Source organism: Poecilia reticulata, chromosome 11 (genome assembly GCF_904066995.2).
Source record: "Poecilia reticulata chromosome 11, P_reticulata-male-v2, whole genome shotgun sequence".
In the NCBI taxonomy this organism is placed as follows: Eukaryota; Metazoa; Chordata; class Actinopteri; order Cyprinodontiformes; family Poeciliidae; genus Poecilia; species Poecilia reticulata.
In genome coordinates, this window is record NC_088840.1 from 6,708,643 (window position 1) to 6,721,039 (window position 12,397).

The following is a 12,397-nucleotide window of genomic DNA, read 5'->3' on the forward strand; positions in this document are numbered from 1 at the left end:
AGATTGCACAGTGGAGCAAAACTCATTTACAGCCTCGTTTAGCTGCTTTCTAAACGGCATTTGGAATGAGCTGGCCTACTTTCCAGACTCGCCGAGGTAGACTCTCCTCGTCTACTTTTACACGCTCAACCCGAATGATGCCGGTTGTTAATTTGTGCTAAGAAGGTAGAAGGCTGTTTCTCAGAAACTCCCAAACCCCAAAAACGTAGAAGATCCCTCCGTCCTTCGGTGGTGGAATCTTCTGAATTTGCCAGGGCTGATGCTAATGTCAAGGAATAAAATAAATAACTCGGTGCATTTATCTATCATCCAGCCTGCTGATCAACCACATCTCCCTGGACAGTAGGTATAGGAGCCCGCCCACCAGAACCTTGTAGCCTTCGGATGCAGAGACGGTGCGCTCCGGAAACGGAGGCGCGAACACGCAACCTCGGGTTGTCTTGACCTTCGTATACGAGTCCTGCTAACATATGCAGATGTATTCAAAACTACCTCAAGCATGAATAACCAAAAAGCACAGAAAGAGAAAAGGAAGCAGCAGCTATGTTTTATGCAAAGCAGCTTCTGTCTGCTTTTTCCTTGAGCAATAGCTGCGCTGCTTCTCGCATTGTCTCGCTGTCTTGTTATTGGCACTCTAATTTTTTTCCATGAATACCAAGCATTCCAAATACGACCGCCTCGCAGTCGCGACGCATTAGGAAAGAAATTAAGCCGCCTGCCACTGAGAAGCAATAAGCTGAAGGTAGTTTTGCACAAGGCCTTTATTTTAGGGACCAATCAAATCAGTTTCACTGCAAAAATAAAAATAATACAAAAAAATCTTACCAAGTATTTTTGGTCTAGTTTTTAGTGCAAATCTCTTAGTACACTTGAAATTAGCTTACAAGAAACTTTTCAGCTAGTCAATATTTCCTTAACACAAATGAAAAGTATCAGTTTTACTGGAAGATTATTTTACTTATTACTTGGGAAAAATGCCTTGTTTTAAGTCAAATAATCTGCTAGTTTTTAAAAAATATTAAAAAATTATTGACTTAAAACAAGCTCCTATATCTTGCTGAAAAGTTACTTGTAAGTTATTTCTATTTAATTTCAAGTGAACTTTGATATTTGCACTAGAAACTAGAATAAAAGTACTTGGTAAGAATTATTTGTTTGTTATTGCAGTGCTCCCGACCCCACTGAGGGACAAGGGTGAAAGAAAATGGATGGATGTTTTTGCAGTGCCATATTTATTCATTGATAGTATTGTTGTGTAAATGTTGATTTAATTTAATGAAGTGACCGTGGATATCAGCAGATATTTTGTACTGACAAAGGAAACATGAAAAGGAAAAGAAAACACAGAAAAATAACGTATTCCTGTCAGAAAAACTTTGGCCCAGTACAGCTACATATTTACAATGAAAACTAGACCAAAAATACTTTAAGATTTTGTGTTTTTGCAGTGATTCAAGTAATTTGCTATTTGATGGAAATTAAAGACAGTAGTGAAATTTGGTGGTGGGAGTATGATGCTGCGGGGTTGCATTATTTAGCACGGCATTTACAGAAAGACTTTCGAAGCTAAATAAAAAACAATCATGAAAGAAAAGCAGAGCATTTTAACCACAGCTGCAGTGAAATGGGTTAAATCAAAGCGCATTTATGTGTCAGAATGGCCCAGTCAAAGTACAGACCTAGATGTAGCTGAAAATTTGTGACAAAACTCAACTGTTGTTTTCAGACATTACCCAATCTGGTTTGAGCTATTTTGTAGAGCAGCAGTAGCGGTAGTGTCACACCTCAAAACACTTGGCTGGATTTCTATTTGTTAAACGTTTTGAAAACGTTGTATAATTTTACTTCTACTTAACAATTTTCCTCTATTTTATGTTAAAGGATCATAAAATCCTTCTAAAAGTCTTTAAGTCAAGGCTTACAGAGAGTCTTCCCTCTCCTCTTCGTCCTCCTCCAACAGAACGAGTATTACTGCCGGCTGGACTTCCTGTGGCGGGACAAGTTCAAGAGGGAGTGTGAGGAAATAGAAACCATGGAGAACCTGAACCGGGTTCTGCTGGAGAACGTCCTACCGGCGCACGTGGCCGAGCACTTCCTGGGACGCAACTGGAAAAATGAGGTGAAAAAAACATATCAAGATGTTTTTAGGTTTCGATTCAAATCAGCAAATGTTGCGACTTAGATGTCATTGTGCGATATTATCATGCAGAAGTCTTCGGTCAGTCATCGTTCCTTCCTATTTTGCTATTTCTGACCTGAAATTCTTTATTGTAGCCATGATCTGGATTTCTGTTGGACTTTCTGAACCTCTTTTAGTGTTTTTTGTTTGATGATTTTAGGATATTTTCAGCCCCTTCTGACAATTTCTAAGAGAATCTTCTCTTTGTTTGTTCCTTGTTACTTGACTCTGACGTGTGAATCATTAAAACATGAAAAACTCGAGGGATGAACCAGTGGCAGACACTTTTAAACAGCATATTTTCTCTCTTTGCTGGTAGCAATCACAAAGCTCTAGATCTTGATCCATGAAAAATGGGCTCCATCTTTTACAGTTTTTGATTTGAAAAAAGCTTTAAAAAATAGTACAGTTAAAAAAAAATAAGCAATATCTCTCTGCCTGCATAATAAAATAATTCTGGGGGTATTTTGACTGAGTCGTGCCTCAGTGAAGTAAAAGGTGCTGTAATGTACCTGCGCCTTTCACTTCAGGCTTCAGCTCTGCCTCACTCGTCTTCCTCGGTGACCCAGTTACGACAGTGGCAGCGACTCTCATGGGGAGGGAGACCGTGCATTGAAAATTTGAGGATTATTCTCTAAGAAAAGCTGAACAGCAGTGCAGTAGTCACTCCAGGTTTCCACCGTCTCTGACCAGTAAACGGCACCCCTGGTGAAGGTGTGTCCAAAGCCTTAGAAGGAATTATTTTATATACATACCCATATCAGTACATTATTCCCTCTGCTGTTCATACTATGAACAACAGCCTTTTTCGCCCTTTTTTTGTATCCGAGTGTCCTGATACAACTTTTCCCTCCTGATACTAATATCGCAGATATGAGCATTGGCCAATATCGATATTATACAATATCAGCACAAATCATACACACTTTTATGACTAATTTTGTGGTGTATGATGTTAGAAAAGACTTGATCAAGCAATTTTAATCAAACAGAGAACAATAGTCAGCAGCAGTAGGTATGAGAACAACTGAGCCATTTATCATGAACCAGTGGGTCTGCATGTCAATATCAGAAATCGCTCTGATATCGATACTGGAAATCGGTCCAACTTTGATATCACACTGATCGGGACACCTACCCTAATCTGATTACAGTTCCAGTTAAGGTTATGGTAGCGTCAAGTCAACTACCTCATGTTTACATTTGTGATGGTAGCATTTCCGAACAACTTACTGGCATTTTTTATTGTAATGGTTGTCATGGAGATGTGCTGGCCCCCAAGATGCCCCTCTCTGCAGTGAGCCTCTGAGGTTTCTTTTTGTGTGCTGGGCAGATGAAAATAGGTCCGGCTTTGTGGCCAGTGGCTGAAAGACACAGGTCTCCGTGTCATTTTATAAAAACACAGAAAGACAAGATGGCGGACAAAACAGAAGTTTCTAGAAAACCTGATGAAAGAAATAAAGTTGAAATGTTAGCAACTCGAGTTTATTTAGAGGAAATTCTACAGGCAAAAATAATGGTTTTGCTGAAAACTATTTAACAGTGTGGGGTTTTTATCCACAATGAATAAATGTAGTCAAGTTAGTTCTCCTCACTCTTTTTATTGTGATATATGAATTGATCTCAGGTTTTTTCAAACATTATTTACCACAGGTGCCAATAAAGTGCTCTACATTTGCATGCTGTTATTGATGTTGTTTTTCTTAGCTGTTACACTTTGCATGATCTTCACCCAGTATAACTTGCTTTACTTTCTACTCTGAAACATTTCCAAAAAAAAAAGAAGTTGCACAAGACAAAACCTCTTTCGCTCTGAGCGTCACCTGAGCTGCTCTGTTCTTACCTCCTACTTTCTAAAGATGAATGCCCCTATTTTCCGGCTGCCACGGGGGCCTGGCGTCCCTGCAGAGATGATTAAAGCGTCTTCTTGTTTATTTAAAGTCTAAGTGTCAGTTTTCAGCATGAGGCATTTAGGGCATGCTATTTTTTATTTTATTTTTTGTGAAGCCCGATGAAACCACAGGCCATTTCTCTTCATCTTTCTGGTGCGAGTGCTTGTTCGATACGGCCCATCCAGCTGTCATCTTCTTCTTTTTCCTCTTCTTCTTCTTCTTATCAGGACCTTTATCATCAGTCGTACGAGTCAGTGTGCGTGATGTTCGCCTCCATCCCGGACTTCAAAGAGTTTTACACCGAGTCTGATGTCAATAAGGAAGGACTGGAGTGCCTCCGACTTCTCAACGAGATCATAGCCGACTTTGATGAGGTAAACTCCTCTCTTACTAATAATCCTGACTGTCTGAAAGTGTGGAAAAAGACAAAAGAAAGATTTCTGACCTTCTCCGGTGAAGTGTCATGATGCTCCTGAGCGGAAGGAGCACAAAGCCAGGCGGTCGTTTGGATGCTGCTCCGATTTCACGCTTTGTGCTGGCTTCCCTCTGCGTTCACAGCTGCTGTCTAAGCCCAAGTTCAGCGGCGTGGAGAAGATAAAGACCATTGGTAGCACCTACATGGCTGCAACTGGGCTCAATGTGGCTCCAGGACCAGAGTGCACACAAGTAAGCTTTCACCTCAACAGTAAGACTCAGCAAATCCTAAGACAAGTAGCTTGTAGCTACAAGTGCATTCTGTCCCAATCAAACCACTACATTTATGTATTTTACTGGGATTTATGTGGGAGGTAAGAGTGGCTGGTTTTCATAACTTTTGTAACACTGATGTTCAACTTCAGTCTGACTCCTGACAACAATCAGCAGAAATTTGAATCTCCATGTTCGAAGCTTAAAGAAACATAACCAAAAGACCTGCAGCTTTAATTGCAACATAGGGAGGAGCCTACAGATAGTGCAGAAGATAACAGACCAAAATCCTTCACGTGTGCATCAAGGACCTAACTTGGCATCCATGTTTCCAGCGGCTTGCTTTAAAAATATATATTTAAAAACTCTCAGCCACTAAAAAAATTCAAGATGACCACCACAGTCGTGAAGGAAAATAAATTTTTGCTCTTGATTTGCCCGTATTTATCACAGATGATTATCACAGTGTTTGGTGTCAAAACATGGCCTACATATTTTGAACCATAGAAATCATGTGGTTCAAAATGGCCGCCAAGATCTGGATCTTATGTTTGCACTAAGATCGGCTGAAGATATTGACATTGTGGGCATGGCTTAACAGAAAGTTGTGTTCAGTAGCCACTTATTCTGTAAACAAGTCGTAGCTCTGCTAACACTGCTAAAAAATTTGATCCAACTAACACTACAATTTGAGACGCATGGAAAAAATAGAGAATGTTATTGCTAAGATGTTACATATAGAAAAATATGGGGAAACTAAGCTAATGCTAAACCGCTAGCCACCTAATAAAATTGGCAGAAGCTAATGCTAACTATTTAGATGATGTCACATATCTTTGTCTCAGTTGACGACCGGTGTGAGAACCGCAAACGGCAAAGTCCTCCGTTTAAGTTTTGCTGTCTGATTTTGTTACATTTTCATTTAAAATAGTATGAATAGGACGACCAAAATGAGGGACATTTTATGGCAATAACTGGTTAAAAGAGAAAGGAAAAAAAAGACGCCCAACTTGAAAAATTCAAGTGGCCAATGGTAAATATGAAAAACATACGACCTGAGGGTTGAGCATGCTAATTTTGTATGCTAGTATCCACACTTTAAAGACTTTTACAGTAACATGATGCACTAAAATTGGTCTGAATGCAAAATGCACGCCAGACTTGACACACTCTACTTTCTCCTGGATTTATTACAAACCATCCCCAATTGAAAACACTAAAGCTTGTGGTCGTAATGTGACAAACTGCCAAGAAGTTGATTGGTTATGAAGACTTTTGGAGGCTCTGTGCTGAGAATACAGCGGCTTCATGCAGGGAGTCAACAGAGGGTTATCTTTTAGTCTCTGTATGTACATTTGACAAGTCCCTGGACTTTCCCTTCTAATTATCTACGGCTGCCTGAGGCCACAAAAAATGGGGCAGTGAAAAGCATCGCAGCGTCAACGGCTTTCCAAGCGCAGCTAAAAGCCCCGTGTGGGTCGCTCCATGAAATCTGCAGCAGCATCACCCGTCCATCAGCGATTCATTGCCGCACACCTGAATGCATGTGAACAAACGGGGGTCTTGGTCAGACATCAGCACTGTGTCAGGAGATCTGCCTGATTGTTGAAAATCTGGATTAATTTGGCGTCCACTCAGCCCCGCCTCCTATTCAGACACTGCATCAGTCAAGAGGTTTTCTTTAAATATATCTTAACGTCCAACGGGCCAGACTCTTCAATCAACATTTGTAGTTATTTTTGCCTTTTAGTTTTCATGTGACATTTTTCTTGTACAATTAAACTACTAACCCCAAATAAAATAAAAAATAATAAAAAATACCAGACAGCGGTTACATGAAAGTGTACGCACTTTAACTAGTCAACCACATCCTGACTTTGTTAAACTTCCCCACTCTAGGTTGTAGTATTTTCTCCAGATCTCTGACCGTGAAGACATTTTCTGATAGAGTAAATCGTGAAACTAATTTTAATCAGTCACAGATAATCTAACCAAAAATAAAACGGTTTTCAAATATTTTTATTCATTTCAGGGGGAAATATTTTTTTATCAAAAACCCACCTGGCACTTTGTCTTTCTAAACCCATCAAGCTTTTGTAATAACAGGAAATGACATCACCATGGATTAATTTTGATCCAGTGTTCTTAGGCAAATGTAAATTAGCCACACTGGAGGATATTTAAGTGTGATTAGCATTTGTAAGATCATACCACAGCATTCCAATTGGATTTTATGCCTAAGCCATTTTTGAAACTTTGACTAGGCCACTCCAAAACTTTAATTTAGCTTTTTTCTAGAGATAAAGTAGCTTGTGTACTTCAGGTCATTGTCCGGGTGCATAAGCTAAGCTGCTACTGGCACTCTGATTCGCTAGAGGCTCCAAAACATAGAAATGGCTTTAAAATAATTTTCTAAATTATTTTAAAGCTAGTTATTGAATTACATCTCAACAACTTTGTTTCTCACCTTTTGTCAAAGTTCTTAAACCTTCTTCATGTTGCCAGGAGTTGTCTCTTCATTTTACATGTTGAGCATTTATAAAACAAAGATCTGGTCAGAGAAACTGAGACAGAAACCTTCTCTAATCACTGTTAACTGGTTTATATTTATGTATTTAAGGGGTTACATTTTCAGAGCAGTTACGTTTAATCTTGAGGACTTACTGTATGCATTTGGTTCATGAAATCCTTAGTGACCTCTCTGCGAACTCTGGCTTAACCTGAATGATTGAAACGAGCAAATTCCATGCTAACCTCACAGGGACAGCTGATCTCTATTTGTGGTTCATCAGATTCCCTGTAGCAGGTGGCAGGTCCAAACTTAGGAAGACTACTTCCTGTAATGCATAGTTATCCTAGCAGCTTGTTCCAGCTGTTTTCTTCTTTTCCAGCTTCTCTTCAAACAGATTGAACCAAAGACAATAATTAATCACTGTCAATTCAGCGATTGGTTCCAACGTGCTGAGACCCGGGTTTGAGTACTGCCATAAACCACGAAGAAGAGCAGGAAGTGGGACAGGAAGTGACATGACAGGCTCTTCAGACAGATGTGTTTTCATTTCAGTTGAGCTGCATAGGATAAATGTCACATTAAACGGCAGAAAAGCTTCTGACGCAATTTCCCATGGTTTCATTTCTCATTCTTACCATCACTTTTATAAAGTACAGTTTATTTTATAGATTTGACAAAAAGAAACGACTCTCCTAGTTTCCGTTTTGGTCACTGATCTTGTGAGTAGACGTCATGGAGGGTAAACTTGGATAACTGTGACTTCGTTTCCATTACAAATGCGTGCAGATTTTTGTCTGTATTCTGCTGATGTTGAAAAAAAAACATAATTTCACCACTCTGGTGGTGTTTCCATTACATAAGAAATAAAATTAAAATCACACAGGAATAAGCTGGTTCACGCAGTGGAAACATTTTTTGAGCATCAGATGAGTCACAAGATCAACAACCAGATGTTTCCACTGGCACAAACCATGAAGAAGACAGGAAGTAGTTGGATGATGATGTCGCGATAATGGCTTATCACATGAACAAACTTATTCATGTGTTATCACAGTTCTTATTTAATAGAAACACCGCAATTGCAAAATTGTGTTTTTTCTACATTAGCTGAATATTGACAATCTGTTGAGCTCATTTGCAGATTGTGACTGAAGTTTGAGTTCCTCGTGTTTTTGTCATTGAGACAGAGGTTTTGTTGCTGTTCACCTTGACACACGTTTCCGTTCACTCTGCATTTCTCTCAGGAACACGACAGGCAGTACATGCACATAGGCACCATGGTGGAGTTTGCCTTTGCGCTCGTTGGGAAGCTAGACGTCATCAACAAACACTCTTTTAATGACTTCAAGCTGCGAATAGGTATGAATCGTCTCCCGCAACCTTAAAACTGTGCATATTTGTTTCCATCTTTTTCATTTAGAATCCGTTTTGTTGGATATTTGTGAAGATTACCCCAATGTCTATCTCTTTTGGTTATGCTGCTGTTTTGCCAGGTATTAACCATGGGCCGGTGATAGCTGGAGTCATTGGGGCTCAGAAGCCTCAATATGACATCTGGGGGAATAGTGTAAATGTGGCCAGCAGGATGGAAACCACGGGGGTTCTGGGTAAAATCCAGGTAAGACGTCTGTATGATGCATGTCCATCAATGTACAGCTGAAATCAGAGAGAGTTTTTCCTCACTGATGGCAAATTAGACATAGTTTTTTCTGATCTAAGTCAGTCAGGATTACAAAATGAATACTATTTTCTAAATGCCAGAATAATTAGAGAATTTTTTTTTCTCTCTTCAGTTTCGGAAATGTTCATACATTTCTTTAGTATTTGGTAGAATTGCCTTTTAAAACGTAGGCCTTGGGTAAAAAGTTGTCAGTATCCTGCAAGGTTCTGACAGTAGCTAGCTGGAAGTTTGACCCATTGCTTCAGAGAGAACTGGTGGCTCTACACAGACTGTCTGCAGGTTTCACAAAGTACTTTTAAGACCTTTTTTAATGCCACCTTGAGTGAAATTTAAGACTTGTTTCATATGCGTTGAGTGGCGATCACTTTTGTCTCTCGGTATTGTTCGTTGCTCTCTGTGTGTCAGCAAATTCACCCACTTTAGACACAAAAAAGTTAGCCAGCTCGCAAAGGTATGTTAGCAGCTATAGCTAATACCTCAACAACCTCGAGTTACAAAACGTCTGAGTGTAACTCAGATTTCTGCCTTTTTTAGTTTCAAGATCTAAGATTAGGATATTTAAGGCCAACTTACTTTTAAAAAAAGACATTTTAAGGCCTTAATTTCAGATCACATGAATATAAGACTTCATAAGGATGCATGTCTACAGGACTGAGGCCATGTCTTTACAAAAACAAAAATATCTGCCGCATCCTTTTGAAAAATAAAGTCATACACTCGGCTCGTATAAAAATCTTTCATTATTTTTAACATTTAGTAAATAAAAATAATGTTATTTGCTAAATAAATAAAGTGAGAACAAAACGTACATGTATGAATATCTGGTTGAAACTTTAAGTGTAAGTTTCTCAATAATGTCACAAAATGGCTTTTGTGACATTCAGGTTACAGAAGAGACCAGTGGTATCTTATCCAACCTGGGCTACATGTGCTCATGCCGCGGCATCATCAACGTGAAGGGCAAAGGGGAGCTGAAGACCTACTTCGTCCACACAGAGATGACCCGATCTCTGTCGCAGGGGACCGTGATGCCCTGAGCACGCCTCGGCTGCCCAAACACGCCTGGAAACAACAATCGCACATAGCGGCACAGAAGTGATTTGTCATGCTCTGTAAGTAGAACCCATCACCAGAAGCCAGCGGCGCACCGGACCGGCATCCGTCAAGGAGGCCGAGGTGGGCCGGCGCGGTCCTTCAACGCTGCACTCTGAGTGGGTTTGTACCTCTCCAGTGTTACGAGGACGTCACTCTGAGGAGTCTCTTCACGGCCTAAAGGAGTGCCTGACTAAAGAGAGGGTGGCTGAATTAGTGCAGCTCTCAAGGACCCCCAGTCACCTGTCTGTAAAATAGTAGTGGTGTGGAGCTAATTACCCGTGCCGGTGTCGCAGTGCTTCACGGCCTTATAATTGAGCGAATTGAGCCGCCTGTCGAGTCCATTTGTTCTTTTTGTTTGTTTGTTTTTGTTTTTCCAACTCTCTGCCTGCCTGATTGGCAGTGAGAGCTGATTTTTGGTTCATTTCGTTTCCAAATGGATGTTACAATAATTCTCGTCATATAGGGGCTGTTGGTGTCAACAAATTGCCAGCTTGATGGGTAGTTTGCCAAAAAAAAATAAATAAATAAAACCTGTGATTGTATTTCTAGCTTTATAGCTGCATATGTGTCCCACATGCCAACAGGTGGAGTCTGACTCATGAAGCAAGGGGGAAGGTTTCTGTTTTTTATATAATGAAAGCTGGAGCCATGCCAACAGCATATGTGTGAACGTTCACTGCCATCTTTTTTTTGTTATCCATTAAAACATTTGTATATAAATTCTCAGCGCGTGTCGTTTTAATTCTCCAAAAACTAAAAAACCCACGTTGGGACCGTCATTCAATGAAAACATGCGCAATGTGCTTAAAAATAGTTGGGACAGACTTTTGATATCAAAATGTCAAAACAAATAACTAGTTAATTCCATTTCTATAAACTCTGCTATGGGTGATCTATATAAATTATTAGAAAGGACTGACACGGGCAGTAGCCCCGGGCTCCACGTTTTTGGGCGGCCCCAAATATGTTGAATGTTTTTTGTAATGAATGCATATTTTAAATTCATCAGCCTAATAGCATAATTGCCCAAGTCTTATTGTTTTGGGCAATTATGCTATTAGGCTAATGAATTGTACCTTATATAAAATTCATAGGCCAATATGAATTGTTGTTTCAATATTGTTACACTTTTATAAATGTATACGATAGTCAAATATTGTATACATTTTATTGTTTTATTTATCTTGAATAGGGCAACAAAACTGTCTCTGCCCAGGGACCCCTACCCTTCTAAATCCGGCCCTGATTAGGACCAGTGTGTAGGTTGTTCACTACAAAAACACAAAATCACACTAAAAGTGTTTTGAGTATTTTAGAGTATTTTAGCCCATCTATTTTTGTGCTTTTGTATTGTTGACCCATGCTAAGAATTTTATTCAATTCAATTCAAACGTTATTAATCTCAAAGGAAAATTAAATGTTGCTGTCGCCAATACCATTTAAATTATTACGTTAAGAGTTCTTGTAGATCCTGATGGCTGTGGGCTGAAAGGATCTCCTGTAACAGTCCATGTCACAGCAGTTCTGAGGAAGCCTCTGACTGTTTTGTTCTAATGAAGATGAAACTCAGGGTTGTCCATAACATTCTTCATTTTATGAAAATTTCTTCTTTGCCCCACAACAGAGTCAGCTAAGATCATTTCAGACTTTCACGACTAGTTAAGGTAAGTTAGCATTACTTCCTTAATCCAACAAAATACGTTTTAAGTGCCTAAACCTGCAAATATTTTCATTTGGAGGATCAATAAACCATATATATGCTACAATCTAGGTTGTTTTTTTAAAAAAAAAAAGAAAATGTAAGCCCAAACTAAATAGAGAATCGTTCCAGATCGAAGCTGCATTTTGAGTCATATATTCAGTTGGATTTTTTTTTTTGCCACTTAAAGAAAATCCAAGTAAAAAAATAATATCCAAGGCCATGATTAAATATTTTATTATACGCTGCATCAGAAACGACACATTTGAATAAAACACTGCATAGAAATAACCTACAGAAGCACTTCACCTTGTCTCTTGTTTCAAAAAAGTAACTCACTGCTCCATGAAAATGTTAACAAGGAAAATGTAGGAGATATTTTAAGTATGTTGGTATTAATATTCATAAAACCACGTGGAGAGAACAACGATGATCTTACAGAAAAAGTGCCAAGGAGCAACAGACCAGATTTTACTTCACGGCTCCCTGAGGTGTGAAACCAATTATTTCTAAAGGCTTTAGTTACAAACTACTACCCTGTGTTACAGCACTGTTCATTTACTCATCCAGGTTTTTTTCCCTTCTTATTTGAAAGCAGAAAATATCACCTTGTGTGTTAGCTCCTAATCCTCTTTAACAAACGCTGCGGTTC

The 12,397-nt window shown here is 39.3% G+C and overlaps 1 protein-coding gene across 2 annotated transcripts in view; it reads left to right on the forward strand.

Moving 5' to 3' along the window:
- Positions 1-10,772, forward strand: part of adcy2b (adenylate cyclase 2b (brain)) — a 71,719-nt gene extending 60,947 nt beyond the window's left edge. For both annotated transcript variants that reach the window (XM_008421438.3, XM_008421437.3), the window contains exons 20-25: positions 1,961-2,119; positions 4,299-4,445; positions 4,630-4,737; positions 8,515-8,629; positions 8,764-8,888; positions 9,836-10,772. In XM_008421438.3, coding sequence (XP_008419660.1) covers positions 1,961-2,119; positions 4,299-4,445; positions 4,630-4,737; positions 8,515-8,629; positions 8,764-8,888; positions 9,836-9,988 — 807 coding nt within the window. In that variant the 3' untranslated portion in view covers positions 9,989-10,772. The remainder of the gene's footprint in view (positions 1-1,960; positions 2,120-4,298; positions 4,446-4,629; positions 4,738-8,514; positions 8,630-8,763; positions 8,889-9,835) is intronic.
- The last annotated feature ends 1,625 nt before the right edge of the window (positions 10,773-12,397 follow it).